The 25586-nt window shown below is 34.5% G+C and overlaps 1 protein-coding gene across 3 annotated transcripts in view; it reads right to left on the bottom strand.

Moving 5' to 3' along the window:
* LOC121327553 (syntaxin-binding protein 5-like) overlaps positions 1-25586 on the bottom strand; it is a 162230-nt gene that overhangs the window by 34963 nt on the left and 101681 nt on the right. For all 3 annotated transcript variants that reach the window (XM_041271637.1, XM_041271639.1, XM_041271638.1), the window contains exons 6-9: positions 16152-16215; positions 11510-11593; positions 5574-5697; positions 1422-1504 (exon numbers count right to left, since the gene is read on the bottom strand). In XM_041271637.1, the coding sequence (XP_041127571.1) occupies positions 1422-1504; positions 5574-5697; positions 11510-11593; positions 16152-16215 (355 nt within the window). The remainder of the gene's footprint in view (positions 1-1421; positions 1505-5573; positions 5698-11509; positions 11594-16151; positions 16216-25586) is intronic.

The raw sequence follows: 25586 nt of genomic DNA, 5'->3' as shown, positions 1-25586 counted from the left end.
TTTTGAGATTGTATCTTTTTTTTTATGTTCCCTTTAAAAATCGGACATGGGTTGGAACTGGCTATAAAGAAATAATTAGCTATGTGTTACCCTTGTTTAACCATCATTAAAATCAAAATGTTACAGGGTCAGATTTGCGAGTGCTGACTGTGTGTGTGTGTGTGTGTGTGTGTCTCTCTCTCTCTCTCTATCTATATATATATATATATATATATATATATATATATATATATATATATATATATATATATATATATAGCATTTCCTTATTATTTCAACACATCAACAGTATTGTATTATATAAACTAAAGTCCTGGTACATTTTCTTTTTCAAACTACATTTGTGAACTGCATACATTAATCTCCATTCATGGTTCTTCCATTACCGACGTAGTGCACGAATGTTTCTGAAAGGTTCAGTTCTCACATCTGTTTTCAGATGAATTGCCTTGAGCTGTTGGTACCTGGAGGGTGCTTATCTGACTGCCATATACATGTATAACTCCCAAATACCCTAAGCTATTCCATCTAATAAACTAGAGTGATATTTACAAAATGACTGAGCTAAATCTCAGCGGAGAAAACATCTACGCAACAATTTATGATTGTAATGACACTAAATAAAAAGAGACTGAGGTTGCTAGTTTATGGCATGCCTCTACAGAATGACAAAATGCCTAGCAAAGATTAAGTGTGGTTTCATTGTGAAAATAGTTTCTTAAACATAATACAGGAATTGTAGAGTTCTTATGGATTATCATAATGTACCCATAAACTGACATAAAAAAAAAAAAACAAGAACTCAATCATAAACAAAAATTAAAACAAATTATAATGGTGGAAAGACAGTATAAAGGGCGTTGCCATTCATATTGCAGTGTGATAATACTGGATAATAGTGCTTTTGGTATATTACAGTTTTATGAAACTTTGTATGTGAATTCTAGAGAATTGACAGAATACTTTTAATGCTTTTATTGTGAGGTGGAGGCTAACAGACAAGCTATTAAGATATAGGGTAATTTGCAAAAACAGTCTGAGCAAATGTTATCACACTGATAGCAGAAAACAGCTTGGAAAGTGTTTCAACAAGCCAGATCCCAATACATCTCTATCAACCTGTCCTGCATCCATCAATCATTTCCATGATTTAATTCAGGCTTATTTAAAACAAAAGTGAGTGATTTACGTTTAAATGTTGTGTTTTATTGGTCATTTTAATGTTTTAGTATTGTTTATAAACTGGCTACAGTGTTTTTTTTGTTTTTTTGTTTTTTTTTGCTGAAACTGTGTTTTTTAAGAAATTGCCACAACTAATTTCTTATTTCTGTTCAACTGCTTTGGTCTTGGAGACAGTAACCTTTGTAAGTAAACCGAAGTGAGGCAGCAGGTCAGTGTCAGAGTACAAAACTGAAGTAAACACACCTGCTCCTTGATGTCTTGTATTCCACTTTCAGGATTGGTTTGCATGGGTCTGGTTTCTTTCCATCTCTCTGGCTTTTTGCTGTTGTAGAAGAAAAGAAAATCCAATGAAAAAAACCACATAGGATCCAATCCTTTTTAATGATTCCAGTGAATATGTTTATTTTCACATTCTAGAGGTGTAAATTAGTCAGTCTTATTCCCCAACACCTGTTTAATAATAATGGATGACATTGTTTTCCAATATTCTAATCAAAGCATTCACACCCAATTAACAAACTCAATTATTGAAGCATTCACACCCGATTCACAAACTCAATTATTGAAGCATTCACACCCGATTCACAAACTCAATTATTGAAGCATTCACACCCGATTCACAAACTCAATTACTGAAGCATTCACACCCGATTCACAAACTCAATTACTGAAGCATTCTCACCCGATTCACAAACTCAATTACTGAAGCATTCACACCCGATTCACAAACTCAATTACTGAAGCATTCACACCCGATTCACAAACTCAATTACTGAAGCATTCACACCCGATTCACAAACTCAATTACTGAAGCATTCTCACCTGATTCACAAACTCAATTATTGAAGCATTCACACCCGATTCACAAACTCAATTATTGAAGCATTCACACCCGATTCACAAACTCAATTATTGAAGCATTCACACCCGATTCACAAACTCAATTACTGAAGCATTCACACCCGATTCACAAACTCAATTACTGAAGCATTCACACCCGATTCACAAACTCAATTACTGAAGCATTCACACCCGATTCACAAACTCAATTATTGAAGCATTCACACTTGATTCACAAACTCAATTATTGAAGCATTCACACTTGATTCACAAACTCAATTATTGAAGCATTCTCACCCAATTCACAAACTCAGTTATTGAATTCACAACGATTCACAAACTCAATTATCAAAGCATTCACATCCAATTCAGAAACTCAATTATCGAAGCATTCACTCCCCATTCACAATTTAAATTATCGAAGCATTCACTCCCCATTCACAATCTCAATTCAGATGAATTAACATCCGATTCACAGTCTCAATTATCAAAGCATTCACATCTTATTCACAAACTCAATTATGTCTTAACATTTAAGTATAAAAGCATTGTCCTAACTGAGGTCAATCAGGATGATTGTTGATTTTGTAGATATATGTAAATGAGCAAGACAGGAAAGTAATCCCATCTCCAGTACAGTCCAGTTTGTTACCTTCCCTTGCATATGATTACACTGGAATAAACATACAATCAGAAAATACATTTCAGAATTCCTTGTAAATGAAATCTGAAACACAGGTTACATAATTTTCAGTTAGGAAGTAATCCCATTGTCTTTTCCATGATAGTGTGTATTCATTTTAAAGAGAGAAAGTAACAGCAATCCTTTTATTGATATTTTAGTTTATAATTTTAGAATTTCTGACCCTACTATATATATATATATATATATATATATATATATATATATATATATATATATATATATATATATATATATATATATATATATATATATGCTCAAAGAGCCAACTTCCCAACATTTAGGTTTAGCATACCTTTGTCAAGGGAAAGTGTGTTTAAAAACAAACATTGGAGGTATTTGTTGCCTTCTGATGCCATGGCAACCACACATTTATTTCTCTTTAAATCTGATGTCATTCACTATATAGCTAATGATGTCATGGTTTACTGTTCCTTTCTATTTAAACCTTCAGGCAGCATGGTATCAAGTGTATTTATCTATTTATTTTATTTTATTCTTCCTTACTGTACATTATCTAATTAATTTTGTTCTAAAACTACAAACTTTATGTCATCCATAGTGTGTCTGTTCCTTGTAATGTGCTGAACTATTGGTTCATTTACTTTTTATGTCTTATATTTGATAGGTGGTTCTGTATTCTTTATATAATGTACCTGTCTCTCTTACATAATTGATTTTATTATATTTTTTATGCAAAATATACCATATACAAGGTTGCTATCCTTAGGAGTGAGTCATTTAACAGGCTTACAGTGCCTATAGAAAATCTACACCCCCTTTCAAAATCTTCACCTTTTGTTGCCTTATAGCCTGGAATTAAAAAGCAATATTTTTTTTTTTTGTTTCATTTATCTACACATCCTACCCCACAACTTCCAAGTGAAAAAAATATTCTACAAATTTGTAGAAAATTAATTAAAAATACAAACTAAAATAGCTTAGTTGGTTAAGTGCCCATCCCCCTTGTAATAGCAATCCTAGCTCAGGTGTAACCAATCGCCTTCAAAATCACACACCAAGTTAAGAGGCCTCCACCTGTATAAAATTGTAGTAATTCACATGATTTCTGGATTAATTCAGCAGTTCCTGTAGGTTCCCTCTGCTGGGTTGTGGATTTCAAAGCAAAGACTCAACCATGAGCACCAAGGCGTTTTCAAAAGAACTCTGGGACAAAGTTGTTGAAAGGCACAGATCAGGGGATGGGACTAAAAAAGTATCAAAGGCCTTTAATATACCTTGGATATTCAAGACGATTATTACGAAGTGGAAGGTGTATGGCACCACCAAGACCCTGCCTAGATCAGGCCGTCCCTCCAAACTGGATGACCAAGCAAGAAGGAGACTGATGAGAGAGGCTACCAAGAGGCCAATGGCAACTTTGCAAGAGCTACAAGCTTTTATGGCCAAGACTGGTCAAAGTGTGCATGTGACAACAATATCCCAAGCACTTGACAAATCTGGCCTGTATGGAAGGGATTACTCAAGAAAGCCCACCTTGAAGCCCACCTGCAGTTGCTAAGGAACAAAAAGGTAAATGTCCTAGAGTGGTCCGATCAGAGCCCTGACCTTAATCCAGTCAAAAATTTGTGACATGACTTGAAGTTTGCTATCCATCAATGCTCCCCAAGAAACTTGACAGAGCTTGAACAGTTTTGTAAAGAAGAATGGTCAAATATTGTCAAATCTAGGTGTGCAAAGTTGGTAGAGACATATGCCAACAGACTCACAGCTGTAATTGCTGCCAAAGGTGCTTCCATCAAGTACTAACTCAGGGAGGTGGAGATTTATCCAATTATGATCTTTCAGTTTTGCATTTTTAATATTTATTTTTTTCCCAATAAAAACTTTTTTCCCCTTAACAGTGTGGAGTATGGTGTGTGGATAAGTAGAAAAACTTTCTATAGGCACTGTAACTGTCTGTTAAATGTTTGGCAGGGTCTGCTGAGCTTATCAGTTTTACAGCAAATGTGTAGGTGAATCATTGCTATTAATCACTGCCAGGTGGGGCATGGCTAATACAGGGTGAACTGCTGTTGAATCTTTTACAAACACCCTGAACATCACCAATGCTGATGCATTCATTTTCACAGCTGCTGCTAAGTGCTGATGTAAATCACACAGCTAAACTCAATAGTATTAGGAGTGTATGTCTGTGCATTGAGACATTATAGATGAGCAGCAGTTCAATTCAAACACAACAAATGCTGGTTACTGAAGTTCCAGTAATCTGGTCAACCATTAAGTTAAATAAGTCAAAGACAAGTGTTTCAGAAATGAAACAATCAAGAAGCAGTGCCTGATAACTTCAGAAACTGTTACTTTTGGCCAACGATTTTTCACACATTTCTATAAAGGTTGCTGTTAGATATTAGTAATAAGATCTCACACTACTGTGCATCAATGAATGGGAGGGTTTCATGATTTTGAAAACCAAGAAATATAACTTAAGCACAGTTATCATATTTGCGTTTAATTATGTTTCTAAAGTGGGGGTCGAATAAAACATAGCACTGTTCCACAGGACGTTCTATAGCAAAATACAATACAACTTTCTAGTGTGGTCCATTCTCTTGTGTTTGATATGAAGTTGCTGACACTTGAAGTGCTATGTTCAGGTTGTCTACAGTATGTCAGGAAAGTAATTCATTAGAAAGCGGAACTGTATTTTTATTTGAGACGTCTTCAAAGTTTTAGCTGAGCATTTCTAAATGTAGTACTATTCCCATTTTTTTTTTTTTTTTACTTATTGTTGTAATAAGGTTTGATTTTAGTAGCACACTAGACTGCAGCTAAAAGACAAACACCAGTGGTTGTAAGTGTCCAGAAAAATCAGTTGCCCCCTTACCATGTGGAAAGGTGATCTGGAAAGGTTTGGCAGTGTTTTTCAGATTCCACATGGTCAGGCTTCCGTCGGAATGGCTGCACATGAACTGCTTGCCTTCATGATGCCAGCTTACAGAATGAATGGCCTGTAAGATGTGAACACAAGACAGCAACATTAAATGAAGAACTGGGACAAATTGCTGCAGGCATCCAATAATCAGGAATGTTGGAAAATAAAATGTGTATTCAGTTGCATGTTATCATTAGAAATAAAATAAATAAATAAATAAATAAAACACCAGTAACACAACTGTGCCTATCAATAGGTGCTTTGGGGAAATAAAACATTATTTATGAGGAACTATGATATGTATGATATGATATCCCTCTGCTTGTGCCACCCACAAGGCTGTTAGCAATACACACAAAAAGGAAATAAGAGACCATTGCATCTGTATATATTTTTTTCAGTTGAAGGGGTGTATAAATCACAGTTGTAATTACAGCAATGATATCCTCACGGTGAATGCAAATAAGTGTACCAGATAAGAAAACAATACAAAAATGTGATGAATTAAGTTTTAGTCATAACACCATTGTAAGTATTTACTGGTAGATCATCTTTTTGTGTTATTTGTTTGCATTATATCAATGTCATAATTTAATTCCAATCCCAGTCTCAGGTCTCAGTGAGAGAAGAGTTGAGTACACACTCATAAGAAAATAACTTTGAAAGCTGAGGAAGCTTTGAAAGCTTTCTTTCTTTCTTTCTTTCTTTCTTTCTTTCTTTCTTTCTTTCTTTCTGTCTGTCTGTCTCTCTGTTTCCCAAGAAACCATTTAATTAGCAATCAATAGAGATATAATAGAGTTAGTTCCATAACTGTTTAGTAAAATGATGCATATCAACATGAACATTTAAATTAAATGATGGCTCAAGAAGACATTGAGAAAGTCTTATAGTCAAAATGTGTATCATTGAAATAAATGAGGTTTCTTTTAGTATTTCTAAATTTAGCACTACCGAATGTTTAATAGTTATGGATGGATAATTATGAAGCAACCAACATTCACTCACTCTTCACAGTATATATATATATATATATATATATATATATATATATATATATATATATATATATATATATATATATATATATATATGTGTGTGTGTGTGTGTGTGTGTGTGTGTGTGTGTGTGTGTGTGTGTGTGTGTGTGTGTGTGTGTGTGTGTGTGTGTGAACTAAAGTAAATATGCTATACTGAATTGAGGGTTTAAAGACACAAATGCAACTCTTTCGTCTGCAGCAAATGAAAGCAGACTGTAAAATCATCCTGTACTAATCTTAATGTGCAACTGGACATTACACTATAAATTCAAAGATCACCTGCATACATCATGTTTTTGTATACTTGCTAAAGAAATTCACAAACCTCCAATATTTCCCAGACAGTATAACATTTTCACAGCCTCTGTGTTCCGACAGAAAAAAAAAAAAAAAATCGGCATATTTAAAACCTGCCTCCTGCGTCCTTCACATTATTAACTAACTTCAGCCACCAGTGAGAGAGATTGAGTTCTGCAAGACTGATTCTAACTGGGGCTGAAAAAAATCGAGTCTGATTTCAAATTGAATATGAGTTAATTCCAGTGGAGGATGAAAATATGGCAAAAAAAAAAAAAAACCCTCCTGAACTGCCCCTCACAATGTTAAGACTAAAACTACTCTTTTATGATTTGTTAATGAGCACACATAAGCTAAGAAAAAAAGAAAGGGCAGATGTTTAGTTAGAATACCTCTTAAAGGGTGTTCTTCGCAGGTGAATTCTAAGGCATATATACTGTATACAAGAACACAGCTGTTTTGACTAAATTGTGGAATGGCCCCTGAAGCAAAAGCCAGACTTCTAAGTACCATCTTACTAAAAAAAAAAAACATTTTCTCCTAGAGGCTAGTTTTATGAGGTGTAGTGCTCTGGAAAAGTGGGGATGCTGCTTTACATATATATTGAAAAGAGACAACTGCTATGTGAGCCTGTGAGATAGCGGTACTGTACTTCCATTTGTAAAAAATGAAAACTAAGTTAATTTGCTTGAATGCGTCAGCCGGTAATCCATCAGGCAATTATTTTATTTTTTTTATTTTTTTAAATGACTCCTTCACCTTTTTTTTGACAAACATCAATTCCATTAATAATGTATGAGTGTAAAATTTGCACTCAAGGCAGAGTAAAAAACACAGCTTATCTGATGTATAAGAAGATGTAGATCAATTTAGATTACAACTCTATATCTGAAAAATATGAACTCAGTCATGTAAGCACCCTCAATGAATGAAATATTTCAGAAATTAAAATGCATAACTGACATTCAATATTAAAGTCAATCCACCTATTTACCTAAGGATAGAGCCACATTTAATAGACAAAGAGCCTTAATTGATGTCTTATGCAAAGCTCGGCTTATACATCATTATCTGTGCATTAGTAATAAGTTTGTTTTTTGCCATATCTGTGCAGCGCAGTTTCCACTTCATTTATGAGATATTTATACATGTTAATGTAGCAAACAATTTTCATGAACACATGTGTTTGCCATGATTTCTCAGAACATTTTAACACGTGGATGTAAAAAATTTAAGTATTTCCCTCCTAAAAGACTATTTACATCTCTGCATCAAACATATCCCGCAGTGAATTGCATCTACTCTGAGAACTCTTATCTACTGTTATCAACATCTGTAATTCTCAGAGATTTCCTATGCACTGACTGGTAGTGACATGGTCCTTGTTTGGGAGGATTTTGTCTAAAATGTAAACTTAACTTAAAATGGGAGTTAGGATGTTCAATACTACTCAATGGTTACATTTACAATGACAATAGATGTAGCATGTTATGATTATAGCACTATTATTCCTGGGGAAAAAACTCTACTCTGTGCTGTCATTTCAGTGGTTTTAAAAGGACCAATCTGGAGGTGCATATACTGTATTTGTAATGTATAGTCAGAAAGAATGTACAGTCAAAAGAGATGAACCTGTTTTTAGATTATTTAGAGAAGTATGTTGTGAAATGTCTAATTGTATTGACAGTCGTAGAGAAGCGCTGATGGAGCTCTGTGGCCTTTCCCTAGTTCCCGTGCTTTTTCTATGTTTTGTTTATACTGAGGTTCTTTGGCTCAGTGTTATTTTTTTCTGAAGTTGTGTGATAAGCAACATCTAACATGAGACTTGCACCGGGCCGGGATTACTGGAGATAAGGAAGTGTACATCTGTCTCAGTAAGATGAGGATTCTTCAGTTTGACCCTTGAAACTGGCATTGGTCTACCCCCTCCATTCCTGGTGCAGTAGCCCTGCTGCTGTAAATAGTGTGTGTGTGTCCCTGCTAATTGGGGAGTGGCCACGTGTACAAAAAGGTCCAGAAATCCTGTTTGTTGGGGAAGGGGAAGGGCATGGGGAAGGGGAAGGGGATGAGGAAGATGGTGGGGGATGGGGATGGGGAAGTCTGAACTGTGATTTTTGCATTTTTTATCAACATGGTAGAAGGCAAATGCCCACCCTACTCATAGTTTTTTTTAGGTTTAAACCTAATCTCTGGGTCTAATTCCTGCTGGTAGCCAGTCTGGGTCGTGATTCTACCCTGGCACAGATGTGTTAATATATTTTACATAAATCAATGGTGAACATGCAAGTAAATCTTATGTTTCACCTGTTTATTTGAGTTAATAGGACAAACATTACAGCACATCAGCTGTTGTCTCTGCCTTAGTGTAACTGCTGCAGTTGAAGCAGAAGGGCTCAGTTTTAAAAATAAAGATATAGATTTTTGAGCAGATAAACCATAGTTCTGCATGGGATTCAGAACTGTTTGGGACTTCCTCTCTCATTGTTTATAGCTTTCCTTATTGATTTTTTTATTGTGTGTGAGGCTGCAGAGTTACCCATGTAGAAACATCAGTAATCAGGCAATTGTATCTACTTCTATTGGCTTGGACGGTAGAACACATTCAAGTTTCAAGGTACCTTTAGAAAGCAGTTTTACTGGAAATAAAAAAATAAATACATTTAAGGGTCCTAAATTCAATTTCAATAGTCTGTCTTGACTAAATTCGATAATAATATCTAAGATTAAGGAGCACATACAAGATTATGCTTTACAGTAGGTAAATGAGAATATTTAATATAATTTATTTCCCTTCTCATGAATTCAGAACCTGCTAAGACCCAAATCTGATATTTGATTTTTTTATTTATTTTTTTATATGTTGTGATCCAATGCTTTTCAATATGTCATTTTTTAAATGTCACAGCTGTGGGGGCTCCGAAACACTGATGAAGAACAAACAGACATATGTTATTCATTGCAGCAAATCAGAACTTCTTAGAAGCTTTATGAAGGTAAGCACACACACAAAATGTCTGGGGGGTACAAAGGAGCCTTTCCATTTAAGGACTTACAATATGTAAGCTATCCGGCTTGTGTTTATTTTCTTGCCATTTCCATTGAAGGAGGTTTTTAGTTCTTCAGCGAATGGACAACTGAATGGACAAGTGTTATTGATTGTTCCAAATGAGCCATGGTATGTTCAGCTACCCCAAACCCCTTGATCTCATTTGGTTTTGTTGCAAAACATAATAACCCCTACTGCTGGAGTCAGACTGTGGTGAAGAAAAACAAAGATAAAGAAAGGGCTAAGAGTCAAAGGTGTTCTAGATTCTTCTGTTATATATAGCAACATATGTGGCATGCTGAGCACACCTGAAAATGGGTATAAAAATATATCTTTGAGAAAAACTGATACGTGAAGCCCATGTCTTATAATCACAGAGGGGATCCTTCAAAGGGAAAGTAAAAGGGAAATGGATCTCTGAATTCAATTTTGATTTCAACCTAGTGTGTCAGCTAATAAGGTATTTTCGATTCCCAATAAACCAAACATGTAATGTTTCACATTATTATCCTGCTTTGTGACTTGACTGTGAGCAATTTAAGCACCCCCCCCCCCACCCCTGATTTTGACAAAGAAAGCTCTCTAATGTAAACAAGTAATGATCTTGGACTCATGTTGGCAAGTTACATGCAGTGTTTGGGATCTTTATATTATAATGCCTCAAAATAAATTCAATTTGTCCCACAGGGACTCAATTAGACTGACTGGAAAGATAATGGGTGGCATTTGTATACCTGCAATGTTGGCGGACAAAGGTTACCACTTATAAATGTTAAATTTGAGATTTAAATGTATAGGGTATCTCTCCTTTCCAATTTGTTGTTTATGCTCTTCACAAATATGATACAAATGACAATACCTAGAAAGAGCATGGCCTTTTCACGACGAGGTGATTAGTGAAAATGTAGCAGTTCAGGAAGAATAGACGAGAGGATATATTTTAATTTTTTTTTTTTTATCACAGGGTTCAAGACATGAGTACTGTTCCATACCAAGAGGAAATCCTTGTCAAGCTTGTGAGTACAGAATGGACTGAGTCTACAGTATATTCAGTCAGTCAAGCAGCAGCATTCATGTCTGTGTACATTATTCAGCATTAAAACTGTGTATCTGTGCTGTGAGACAGGGTCCCCTGTCTGACATGACTTTTGCACAGACTTGCAGTGTTCATGTGTAAGTCGCCCCACATACAGTAGAGTAGGAGTGGAGGAGTTGTAAGACCAGAGAGACAGAACGGCCTTACTTTATCTGTGTTACTATTAACTAATGTTACACTTATGTTCTCCTGCAATAACACTCTATTTAACTAAGTCTTTCACACTAAATCTCTGCAAAAACGCTTATCTCTATCTCTTCTCTATATGTGATTATCGCCAGCCTACATAATGATACAGCTACCTGCTTACATGATGGATTTTGACTATTTAGAAATAATATAATAATAATAATAATAATAATAATAATAATAATAATAATAATAATAATAACTCAACAGCTTATTGTACTTACCTCATCATAGTAAAATCTGAAGTCTGGCTTTTTTGCTCGGAGGTCCCATAACACTACTGTTCCACTTTCAAAGCCTATCAGCATCTGTATGGAGAGTAAAACAGGTTATGTGAGGTTTTCTTTAAAACAATTAGTACATCTTGGAGATGATTGTTTCCGTATCCCAAAGTGGCAGAGTGGACAACATCTGATTGACAAAGAGTATGTAGGAAGTAAATTCACAAGTAAGTGTTGTTGGTACGGGTGTTTGTATTTGAATTCATGTGAATTCATTTAATATGTAATGTGAAAGTGGGTTGCACAGTATTAGCAGTTTCAAATGAGACAAACCAAATCTTGTCAGCTCATGACAAGAACCCCAATTAAAATCTCACATGGTCCAGATTCACTCTGCACTCCCTGAAGTATTAACAAAACAAATACTGGATATGCTTGGTTTAAGATAAAAGCATTAAACCTGTTAATCTCAGCCACACAAATAAACCTATTATTTGGACGCAAACCAAAACGATGCGTTCCCATTAAGGAGCAGTTCCCCCTGAACAAACAAACAGAGTGCAGTCTGGAAAATGGGATTAAGGTGGGATTTGGAACTTGATTGCTTTCAGTATGTCATGCCTTCAATTTTAGTTTTTTTGTTGTGTTTAACATGGAATGACTAATCTATGAAACCTAAACACGCACACAAAGCTGCAGTTATTGTCTAAAGTTTAAAATGAACACCGTTTTCCACAAAGTTTACTGCAACACAGTTTAAACACTACAGGAGGTTTTCTGTGGTAATACCTGTTTTCAGATCCAGTTCCGAAAACAGTAAACTAAATTTTTTTCTACAGTAGGGTATAATCACAATTATTATTATTATTATTATTATTATTATTATTATTATATTATTATTATTATTATTATTATTATTATTAAGAAGAAGAAGAAGAAGAAGAAGAAGAAGAAGAAGAAGAAGAAGAAGAAGAAGAAGAAGAAGAAGAAGAAGAAGAATCTGCAGTAGTGAACCTCCGCCTTATGATTTTCGCAATAGCTTTATGAGTGACGTCACCTGCAGTACAAGACACCCTGAGCTGTAAGCAAAAATTGGAACCAGTAAATCTCCAGGGACACAGCTGTGCACTATCAAATTCAGCAGGGGACTGTCTTGTCATTCAGGGTAGGCTGTCATGTTCTGATGTTTTTAGAGGGAAGTTGGACCGTGCAGAGCAAGCAGGAAACCAAGCAAAAAGATCATACAAGAAAGAACACTGTCTGTAGGATTAATATTTGGTGCAGAAAGTCATCGTGGCTGTTGAAATGGTAAAAGTAGTGCTATGCTAAACACTGGGGATGAAGAGGGACTTGACAGCTTTTAAACCCTCTACACAAAGAGGGGTCTATTCATAAAGGCTTAATGCCTGTCGAAATGATTATAGTTATAATAATATATTAAAATTATTATTATTATTATTATTATTATTATTATTATTATTATTATTATTATTATTATTATTATTACAGTATTATTCAAACGTCCTCTTACAGTGCTTTTTGATTAGTTGTATTTTTTATTTTTTGTTAAGAATGAAAATCTTATGTGTGCGTGTGGAAATGTATTTACCAAGTTGCCAAACAAAATGAAAACACAAAGTATTTATTTAAAAAAATGAATTTTTGGCAGATGTGTTAGGGGCATCGGAATCAGGTTTTGCAAACAGTCCGTTTTTCTTTTTGCAACAGCTACCGACTCCACCTAGGGAACATTAATAATGCTGATAATGTCATCAAAAAGAGGCGGATTTTGGTTCTTGAATAACTGTATACCCATTCATAAAATGTTTTGCAACAGTCGGCCGTCTGCTCAGATCCTTTTATGAATAGCAATATGGAAGACTTTCATTAGTTTTAAACAAAGTTTGTTTTATTAAGGCAGTCAGCAAGTGCTTTTATTATTAGGCCCAGAGTGTTAGCAGGGATGGAAATAAGACTCCTATTGCATAGCAGTTTCACCCATTCCAGATTTAACTATAAGCTTCATTAGCCCCAGTGTATAGGTAACAAGTTCAGGTGTGTCTTATTATTAAGCTTACAGTAAAACCAGGAATGGATCAAACTACTATGCAATTACAGTCTTACTTTCATCCCTGAAATGGAAGCATAGCATTATTACTGCTTCAATTGTTATAATGTTACTATTTGAAAATATCTTTGCAATGCTGTTCTCTCCCTCACTGGCCACACAGATCTATTTATGTCCAAAGGTATTTTCAAACTTGACACATTTCTTACCTGTTATTGAACTAAGCAGAACAATAGGTTTGAATTAGTCATTCACTAATTTATTATGTTCAATTCAACATGGTAATGTTGTTTAAAAAATAAAGTGTAACCAAATGTAATGCATTCTGTATGATGAAAAGTTTTAATTGATTTTGACAAAACTTCATGGAGCTTGTTGCAAGTGTACTTATATGTCGCGTCTTTAATGAGATTTCAGATGAACCAGGTAAGGGGAGGTTTATTTGAAAAGGGAGCACCAGTAGCAAGTTGAGAAGAAGAAGGAGTGAGTGATAGTGAGACAAAAAAACATTGAAATAGTACTATACCTACACTAGTGTCAAAGCACTGAAATGTATATCGTCTGTGGTAAAGAACTGTGCAGAAAACCTGAACATTTGGCATTCTTTTAGGTCTGCATTTGCACCTCTTATTATAATAGGATTTCTAATTACAAAATGAACGTGATATTTTAGTTTGTCATCTTGCACTAATCCACGTTCCTTTGCTTTTATGTAATCAGACATATATTTGTCTAGTTTATGAAATCAGACATGTATTTATCTAGCTTATGTAATTATACATGTATTTATCTTTTCATGTGTTTCTATCAAACATGGATAACCTTGTATTAAAATAAAAAGATACAATGAATTGGGTTTACAACAGTGAAAACAGTAATTCCATCAGTCATTTGTGTTATCTGGTCCTAATTTTTGTCCCACTCTACACCTGATTGATATGTTTGAGAAAAAACTTGATGTGCCCACACTTATTTACAACTACTGTATTATCAGCTCATTTTATTCTGGTTAGGCTGTAATAATTAGAAATAGTGTATGCACCATCCATGTGTGATAAATCTTGTAGCAGGCTCATGCAGCCCCTTGCATTTTAATAGGCTGCTTTTCCAGTTATTAGAGAGATGCATTTAATTTGTATGTGTAGGTGTACTATCCCTATTAACCTACTGCAAACAAACTGCATGAAAATTACATACCTGTACTACAACTCATAAACATCAGCAACTAACTTAATAGCACAGCACAACACCATTTTAAGCTGAGAAGCTCAAACAGATGCTGAAGGTGAGACTAATTTGATTATCATTGATGCAAAAAGTCTTTCTGGGGTTCTTAAGGAGTGAAGCATGTAGCTATTAACCATATTTGTACAACTGCTTGTAATATTAAAGCTGGTCCAGGGAACAGTAAGATGTTAGTTGCAGTATATTATTCTAAACTGAACGATGTAACAATCAAACTGAAGTAAATAAATAAGCTAAAGTCAAATGTGTTAATTCCTCATAATGAGATGTAGATAGATAGATAGATAGATAGACAGATAGATAGATAGATAGATAGATAGATAGATAGATAGATAGATAGATAGATAGATAGATAGATAGATAGATAGATAGATAGATAGATAGATAGATTCACTGATTAATATATTGCTTGGAGGAATGACCCATAGGTTTGTTCAATAAACCTTAACATTGTGTTTTTTTATTAAATATCCTAAAAAAAAAATATGTTAAACGGTTATAAAGAAATTTCCAGATTTCCTGTGATCCAAACTTGAATAAATATGAGTTAACCTGCAAATTGCTACCTCAGGAGAGGCCCTGTTGTATACAGGGAGTTCGAAAAAAGTTCACTGCAAACCTCTTGATGTGCAGAATTCAATCAGAAACTGTTACAAATAATCCATCCATAAGCTTTTCATTCATTCCCAATGTAGACGGTTATATCCGAAATGTGGCAACTACTGTCTACTACAAAGACATTCCTTCTCAGAGGCATTGCTAATCATGAAATATCAACTTGTTCCAAGCAGCTCTACTGTGAGATATATTCATAATTTCCTGATCTGAGTGACACTTGATTTTATAATGTCCTCATTTACACAGTGTTGCCTATAGCTATTTTTGCGCTCATCAATTTCCAGTTAAGTATGATTGAACAATCTGGGGTCTAATCTCTACATCAGTGGATCTAAATACCATCATCCATTAAACCCTATCTGCCATTTGATTTTTAAGACATAAATGCACTACAGAGACTCTGTTACTGTAAGTTGAGTTTTAATATGCTGGTTCACAATTCTGGTTCTAATAATCAGTGTCTGCATTTAGACGCACCGCTCTTTAGCTCAATTTAACATACCTCTCTATGTAAAATAGTTTCAGTTCTTTAGTGAACAAGACTCCAATTTGCAGACTGACACATTTTATTTGACACTTTTATAACAGTTAGCTCAACCACAACTTTAAAATCAGGATGTTTGACATCAAATGAAACATTTCCTAGTGTATCCCTTTTGAATATCCACGGTTCTGTGTGAATCACTATATTGCATTTAGACTTTCTGTGCTTACCTTTCCCTCGTCCCTGGGACTGTCACTTAAGTGCACCACTGGGCCGGGGTGGGTCTTTGTTGCTCTATGAGGAAAAAATACATTAGTAACAAAAACTTTGCTTAATACAACAAATTATCATTTAGATTTAAACTTTATATTTTAATTTGGGTGTAGGTGTGATGTTTGCACTTGGACTGTAGAAGACTTTCGAGAATACGAGGTAGTTTTAATGAAACCCATGACATCTGTCTGCTGTGCCAGGTAAAGATCACATCCATCTCTTCTCTTTCACATCGTGTCAAATGAATCAAGAGGCAGGGTTAGGGAACTATCTGTGAAATATATTGGCTTGGAGGACCTGCCTATGAAATACATTAACTAGGAACACATCCGTGAAAGATTCTATCTTTGTTAACATTAAAGATTAACAACTTCAATCTAAGTAAAACTAAACAGGTTTGTTTTATTTAAGTAATACATTAAAAGCTCTGTGGCACTATTTCAAAGACGAGGAGGTGTGTAAACCACATTGTCCTAGCCAAATTCAATATACACTGGTAAACATTCCTTATATTTAAAGTTGCAGAAACCCATTTGAAGCAAAGTCTCTCTCCTCAATAATACTCTATTTCAGATACATATATAATATGTTACATTAAGTGTCTCTAATTACTGTGTATTTACATAGTAGTTAGAAAATACACGTGTACTGGCACATAATTACAAGGTTATTATGCATAGTTACAATGTACTTAATTTGTAAAGCTTTTTACATGATATAACCCCAATCCTAACCCTAACCCTAACTCTGCACTTAACCATAGGACCCTAACCCTTTTCTGATACAATTGTGTACTTACAGATAACATGCAGAGAGATTTACATGTTAAGTGCATTGTAACTATACATTATAACATTGTAATTACTGATTATGTGTAAGAACTCATGCAATTACTGTGCAACTACTTAATGTAAAGTGCGAAATATATGAAACTCCTAAAACAGATTTGATAAGTAAATTAGCATGGATGCCAGGATTACATTTAAATAACACATCCTTTAGATAAAAGACTATATTGCTGCAGTTAATTTTAACATATCATTTATGTACTGTATTATTTAAAATCAATTTAGCACATTCTTAATTCTTACAAAGGAAACGATATATAAGTAGATCAAATGGTATCTCAATAGAAGGAATTGTTAGGGCCTTGTTAACAAAATCTTGATAACTGAAGAGCAAATCTGTCCAAGCGTTACTGGTACAATGTAGGTCACATAAAAACACAATACTGCACCTAGCAAGAGAAGAGAAGCCTATTGGTGATTCTCCTTTAAACACAGGCATGCAGGGCTTTAATAGCATGGCAGTAACTGAGAAATACATTTCCACATTTGTATTATTCCCATACCAGTAGGACTTTCAAAAGTTTCTCTTGTGGAAACTAAATGTTATAGACAGTAAAGTAAGGACAGAAGTGTAATTAAGAAATAATGAAGTACAATGCCAGATTTAAAAACTGCCCAGGCACTGCAGTTGAAATTTTAACCAAATTACCTGGGGGGATATTATACAAGCCCTCATTATTGTTCGTCATTATTTCATTTAGTGCTTACAACAGGGGAGTTCCAGTTAAGAACCCCTTCAAGCACAGAGCAGATTATTTCTGAAAGGTCAATGTAATACCAAGGGTGGATTCTACTTGCATAATGATGCTGTGGTCGACTGCCAGCTTTTATCTGACTTAAATTGCTGTGTTTTTTTCTAAAGGTTTACAGTCACCTAAATGTGCAGTCCCTAAGATTTTAAACTCAACTTTATCTACACTTCAATAGCCATTTTCTTTGTGCAGTTTACCTTCCGATTCTAACACAACTTTACCAATTGTAGGGCAATGGGAGTGGCATTGACACACAGTACCCAGAGGACTGTTGGTATGTATTTTTTAAAGTCTTGGTTAGGGGATTATTTTCAGAAGTGTTATACTGTATACAACAGCTTTAAAAAAAAAATAAAAACATGCCTTTGAGATATATATATATATATATATATATATATATATATATATATATATATATATATATATATATATATATATATATATATATATATATATATATATATATATACAGCTCTGGAAAAAATTAAGAGACCACTGCAAATTTTTCTTAAAGCAGCATATCTACATGTATGGCAGTGTAGGAGGTTAGTGGGCTGAGTCAAAACAGTGATGAAACACACAGGAGGCTTGAGTAGTTTTTCCCCACAGCAGGGTTTTTTATTTGTTTGGCTGTAGATGGCAACCAACCAGTATTCCAATCAAAAAGGAAATAAAACAAAAATAATGATAATTAACAAAGTCCCGCACACAATAAGCAGTTAAAGTTAAATTTTGGATGCTCCTGCATTGGTCTCTAGGGGGCTCCCGGTCCTGGGTAGGATTTTAGCAGCGAGGTCCTGGTTGTTCTTCAATTTCTGAAACACAATACACTATTTAATCAATACAGCAACACATCTCCTTTTGCCTTTCCCAGGACTGAGCAACTGAGCTTATATCGTACCGTCCTTTAAATATTGTTCAACCCCGCCCTTAGCCTCGGCCCCGGTCGCCGCTGTACCCAATCGGCATACATAGAAACTCCGACTGAGGTACATGGCGTGGCGGCCGCGGACTTCCGCGTTTGGGCGGAGCGAGCGATCTTTCTGGAATTTCCAGAAGGTTCGACTTTTGTCTTTTCGCCGGTTTCGTCCCGTTTTATGCAACGCCACCAGCGATCAGGAGGATCGACCACAGCTCCGACCCATTGCACTCTCATCACAGGCAGCCATTCCATTCCAGTGTCTGTTGAATTCCAACACAGGCATACCTCATTCTACTGGATGAGGTACTGATTAGGGGATCACCTGAACCAAATCTTATTTAACGAGGAAAAGTATAAAAACCACTCCTGTGGTCATCACTATCCTCTTGCAATAGGACCAGCTGGATGGCAAAACAGTGCTAGTAGTACCTCAAAAGTAATTGGAATAAAAAAATAACTATTGACCATGCCCAAAGAGTTGAAAAGGAAAGTTTTGAGTGAGGAAAAGAAGGGTTCAATTCTGGCTTTACTGGCAGAGGGATACAGTGAGCGTCGGGTTGCTTCTATCTATCGGACAGATTTGTCTTTGTGAAGGATGCATGAATCAAGCCAAGTACAAGGTTGTCCTGGAAGACAACTTGCTTCCTTCTGTTCTGACAATGTTCCACAACTCTGAGAATTGGTTTTTCTAGCAGGACAATGCTCCAAGCCACACAGCCAAGTCAATCAAGGTGTGGATGGAGGACCACCAGATAAAGACCCTGTCATGGCCAGCCCAATCTTCAGACCTGAACCCCATTGAAAACCTTTGGAATGTGATCAAGAGGAAGATGGATGGTCACAAGCCATCAAACAAAGCCAAGCTGCTTGAATTTTTGGACCAGGAGTAGCTGAAAGTCACCCAACATCAATGTGAAAAACTGGTGGAGAGCATGCCAAGATGCATGAAAGCTGTGCTTGAAAATCAGGGTTATTCCACCAAATATTGATTTCTGAACTCTTCCTAAGTTAAAACATTAATATTGTGTTGTTTAAAAATGAATGAATTTTATTGTGTTGTTTAAAAATGAATATGAACTTATTTTCTTTGCATTATTTGAGGTCTGACAACACTGCATCTTTTTTGTTATTTTGGCCAGTTGTCATTTTCTGCAAATAAATGCTCTAAATGACAATATTTTTATTTGGAATTTGGTAGAAATGTTGTCAGTAGTTTATAGAATAAAACAAAAATGTTCATTTTACCCAAACACATACGTATAAATAGTAAAACCAGAGAAACTGATAATTTTGCAGTGGTCTCTTAATTTTTTCCAGAGCTGTGTGTATGTATATATATATATATATATATATATATATATATATATATATATATATATATATATATATATATATAGATATAGATAGATAGATAGATAGATAGATAGGCAGTCAGACATTTGGAAGTATCTGTGTTTTATTTGTATCCTAAGGGAGACAATATGTTACTTTTGCATTGATTCCTGCAAGCATTCTTCACTTGCAAATGTCTTCACTCCTTTGAGAGTAGCATGATGTGCCAAGCAGCTGCCTGTTCCTTTTCCATAGACTCAAAGCTATTGGAAGCTCTTCAGTGAAAAAAACAAATGGACCCCCAAAAAATATTATTTATTTATTATTGATTGATTCCACAAAGAAGGGAGGATCTGATTGGAGAATTGGGAGTGTTTTTTTTAGATCTACTAATAGTCCATACCCTGTGCTTTTCAAACTCTAAAAAAGATCTGCATTAAAGATTGATCAAATTCAGGTTTCAACTGAGCCATGACAAAAGAGGTATATTCACATACACATAGACAGAATGCAAACTCTAGGTGCTCTAATCTTATCGTTATCTCTATAAAGTACCAGAATAACTATAGTTTATATTGTAACCAGAATTCCGCAATGGAATTACAGCCTTGTATAAAAGTGTGCATTGCTCATATGCATCTCAACTGTTATTGGCTATCAAGAAATATAGTTATTTATATGATACATACAAATTATGAGCAGGCCAGAAGAGAATGAGACAGATTAGTGTACTTAGTGAAATGATACCATGACTACAACTTGATAGTGTGTTTCATTGTCTGCCACTTTATAAATACCCCAAAAAGTTTAGAAGTTTTTTTTCAATGTCTACTGAGTGCTTCATAGTTATGGATGCCCTGACCTTGGTCTGTCAATTGTTTGATAGCACACAGTTGCAGCAGGGTCATATCTTAAACCTCGCTTCAGAAATTCAGCCTTTAGAAGTGGTTGAAAAGGGCCATTTTTGTTGGAACAGCATGTACAGTAAATATTACAAATTGTACTGCTGTAATATTGAGAGACACAAAGCTTTCCTTCACCAAAAGATAAATACTGCATATCCAATCAAGCAGGCCATGGAATCCATGGTAACTAAATCCACAAGGTCACCATTTCTTTGATGGCGCATGAAAGTACTGTATGTTTAGCTAGCAACACAATTTCCTGAGTGTGGTAACATCAACAAAGCTATTTTAGCTATTAAATAATTATACATACAGTTATTCACATTTCTCGACATATCATGTTTTGTACTCCATAAATAATGTATTGATGAAAAACTTGAACAGGAAAGCATGTCATAGTTATATTAGTTATATTTTTTTTAACAATTTCTACTTAATTATGCAAATTCAGAGAGAGGAAGACAATACACATTACACTATTTGAATGCTTTTACTGTTATTATTATTATTATTATTATTATTATTATTATTATTATTATTATATTATTATTATTAATCAAATCAATAAATACACAATGCTGACATTAACACTGAGAAAAATAACATTTCCATAAGAATTAAAGTGCGGAACAATGGCAGGAATAAGACGACTTCTACAAATACAAAAGAAAATATAAAAAAAAAAAAAAGAAAGAAAAAATCAGCCAAATAGCTGTGTACCAAATGTTAATACTTAGGGCCAAAACAGCTAGTGCCATTTTGTAACAAACATTTTCTATGTGAGCCAGAGAGACTAAAATTAATTATCTTGCGCACATCAATTAAAGGGCTGGGAGTGTTGTGCTAGTAAACACATAGCTCTATTTACAGAATCCAAAAAAGGATCAATAATTTCAGAGTACAATCAAAGCAGTCTCGTGATTTAAAAGCAAAGCTGTACGCATTACAGCATCAATCAAAACTCTGTGAAGAGCCGCTTGTGTGTTAAGAAGGTATGCCCAGGTACATCAGACATCCCACATCAAAAATGTGCTGACACTTAAAACAAGCCAACATTTTAAATTGGCATTAGCTCGAGAATGACATTTGCTAAGTTATCAAGTTCTTCTGGATTTTACAAGGTTCTCTCTCTTAATGGTATATGTCTGAAACAATAATAGCATTAGATGAGACAGCACATTTTAATCAAGGAAAACAAAACAGTATGTGTTTTAAACTGGCATAATATCAATACAACAGACAGTGCTTTATTACAATCAGCCTCAGCATTCATTTTAACTTTAGTCATCGGACAAATATCAAGCTGTATTTTGTCCCCAGCAGTTATTCCTGATTGTTTATTAGTCATGTTTATTTATTTATTTATTTTTATTTAGAGTTTTTGCCATAAAATATGTTGTTGAGACAAGACAAGCATGACCATTATCATCAATGGATACAGATTACATAAATAAACAACCATTAACACATGTATCAGGTTCAATAAAATGTTGAAGCTATGAGCTGGAGGGGAGTAAATGAGCTTTAAAATAACTTACAGTATCTAACAGTTGACATTTCAATGTGGTAGGGCCTAAGAAAACAGTGCTTCCAGAAATGTGTCTTCAATAAAGAGAGAACAGGTCAATCTCTGTACTGTATGTTGTTTATTACCACTTAAAATATCTAGGACAAAGTATCACAGTCTTCCAGTGACATGTTTTTTAACCACAGACCTGCAATTTAGATGTATGTTAACCTATTATAAACCACTATAATATCACCAGCTGCCTAACCTCTCTGTGTAGCATAATCAACACATCCTTTGTTTATGGTCCTTGAGATCACATCATCAAATCCCACTGTTGTATAGTATTTTAATACAAAAAATGTAGTTCTCTTATTATAGTTATAGTAGTCATAACCTCTCTTTGAAAACTGATTTGATTTGGAATTAAGAATCATCTATTTTATTTTACCAGGCATACTTTGTTTTAATTTGAAATTAATTTTACAGTGAAACTATTGATACTGATGACCGGATGACTACAATTAGGTTAGTAAAATTATAACGTTTCTGTAATATGATTCTAAAATCTTACAAAGTTGTTGTAAACACCCTTTGAATGCAATGAGTGTTTAATTAATGTTATGTTCTTATGATGCATGTTATCATAAATATTAGCATAGCCTCTTCTTAATTGCTATAAAATGACACCCAGTTTGTTCTAAACGCATGCCATAACAAAAAAAGGACCAGGTGGAGTGGATTTTTTTCAGGAACAATCATGCTACAATCATAGATGGCTACATCTATTTTCTTTGTAAATGTAGCTATTGTGAGAATCTTATATTTGAATCCAGAAACATGTATTTTCACAGTTTTTATTATTATTATTATTATTATTATTATTATTATTATTATTATTATTATTATTATTTAAATTGTGTAGCTCTCAAATAGAAAATTCCTTCAAAACACCTCCTAGGTCACAGTAAAGGTCACAATTATTTTATTCTAGGAGAGCTGAGATCGTCTTCCTGGTGCCTGACTTGTCACAAACCTTGCTCTTAGTTAATGACAATGGAATTGGTTTCACAGAAGAGACTGATGGCCCTTCATTTTGGTTAAGTAGGCTTAAAATCTTTTTATGTGTTTGCATTTTTATATTGACTATACCAAGTGCCAAAGCACTTATATCATTATGATCACATTTTTGTATTCAATTGGGAGTGTTCGCCAGGAGAAAAAGAATGTGTCTTATGAGTCTCATAGATAACTAGATCCTATGGCAAGCCAAATTATCGTTTAGAGATATCTCAAATTGCAAATTAAAATATCTTGAAATATTTAAAGATATCTGTAAAACATTTCAAGATATCTCAAATTGAATTCCAGATATCTTTAATTGTGCAGTTTTTAAGATATCTAAAATTAAGTTAAAGACATATGTAAATCAATTTAAGATATTTAAAAATGAAATAAAGATATCTCAAATTGATTTACAGATATCTTTAAATACTATGGAAACCATACGTATTGTGCTAGAATGGCACACCAAACTGTTATTTAGAGATATCTAAAAATAAGGTTTTAAAGATATCTCTAAATAATTTAAATGTATCTCTAAATAACTTCCTGTTCATTTAAGGATATCTTACGATCATTTGAAGATATCATCAAACAACTTCCTGTTCATTTTAAGTTATCTGTAAATCATTTGAAGATATCATCAAACAACTTCCTGTTCATTTAGAAATATCTCTAAATAACGTCCTGTTCATTTGAAGATATCTTTAAACGGACAGGAAGTCCATTGAAAACATAGAGCATTTTCACAGGAAGTCATTTCGACACATCTCGAAATGGCTTCCTGTTCATTTGTAGATATCTTCAAATGATTTAGAGATAGCTCTAAATGAACGGACAGTTATTTAAATATATCTTTAAATGTTTTAGAGATATCTCTAAATAAATGGGAAGATATTTGCAGATATCTTAAAATGATTTAAAGATATCTTTAAAACCCTCATTTTAAGATAACTCTAAATCAGTTTGGGGTACCATGTTAGCCATCTCAAAGTCTTGAAGATATCTTCAAATAACTCAGGGCTGGTGCTAGGATTTACTGGGCCCTGGTGCGAGAGTGTGAAATGTGAAAAATAAATAAATAAATAAAAAATAAACATCAGTTTATTTAGCTGCACAGATTTATGTTTCGTGACTTCAACTCTTAGCTCTTTGGTACAAAAGTCAGGCCAAGTAACAGGATCATAAAAATCCCATAAAGGTGACTGATTGGGTACCGAGTTTTTGCTGTTGTTGTACATTTCCAAAATCTGATGTCTCTTATTCACATCTTTCCTCTGGCTCAACTGTTGTATATTTTTCATGCGAAGACGAGGTTGGCAGTTCCACTGCTGCACTATACTTCCATCTGATGTTGTCGGCCCACTTTTAAACCATTTACTGTACACTTTTTGGGAAATTTCTAACTGTCTTTTCTGCTCTTTTCACTTTGAACAACACCACTTATGTTTTGATGGCATATTCGATATGCCGTGCGTTATATATTTATTACCACAACTGTAGAAAAGTTAGCTTACTTCCAACAAGTGGGTTTTTTTTGTTTTGTTTTTTTCACCAGGGAACTCTATTATGGAAAATTGGGGGTGTGATATAGGAGTTCGCACAGAGAATTAAAAGTTGACTGCTGGCCTATGTGTTTATTTTTTTCAGAAATATTTGAGATTATATACGTTGTTAGTAAACTGTTCGTTATAATCTTTACAAACAGCAGTTGTGAAATAAATGCAACGCCCCCCCCCCCCCACACCCCCCATAAATTGAACAGTCTGTTATTTTTTAATCGACACTGGCCTATTATAAATCTTCATGCCGAGTCCCGCCTACGTAGTTCTGATTTGATAAGGTGTGTTTTGACTGACAGTACAACTTTGCCACGGTTTATTGTTGAACCATCGCGAGAACAGTTTTTGTTTTTGTTTTTCAATAATGGACTTAGAAAAAAAAAAAAAGGATTGGTATGGGCAAAGATATAGAATATCTTTGGTATGGACTCCAGCAGAGGCTGGGCCCAGGTGCAGTCGCTTCCCTCGCGCCCGACCCTGAAATAACTTCCCGTTCATTTAG

Source organism: Polyodon spathula, chromosome 15 (assembly GCF_017654505.1).
Source record: "Polyodon spathula isolate WHYD16114869_AA chromosome 15, ASM1765450v1, whole genome shotgun sequence".
Taxonomy (NCBI): domain Eukaryota; kingdom Metazoa; phylum Chordata; class Actinopteri; order Acipenseriformes; family Polyodontidae; genus Polyodon; species Polyodon spathula.
Note: the sequence above shows the minus strand (reverse complement) of the source record. Positions and strands in the feature narration are given on the sequence as shown.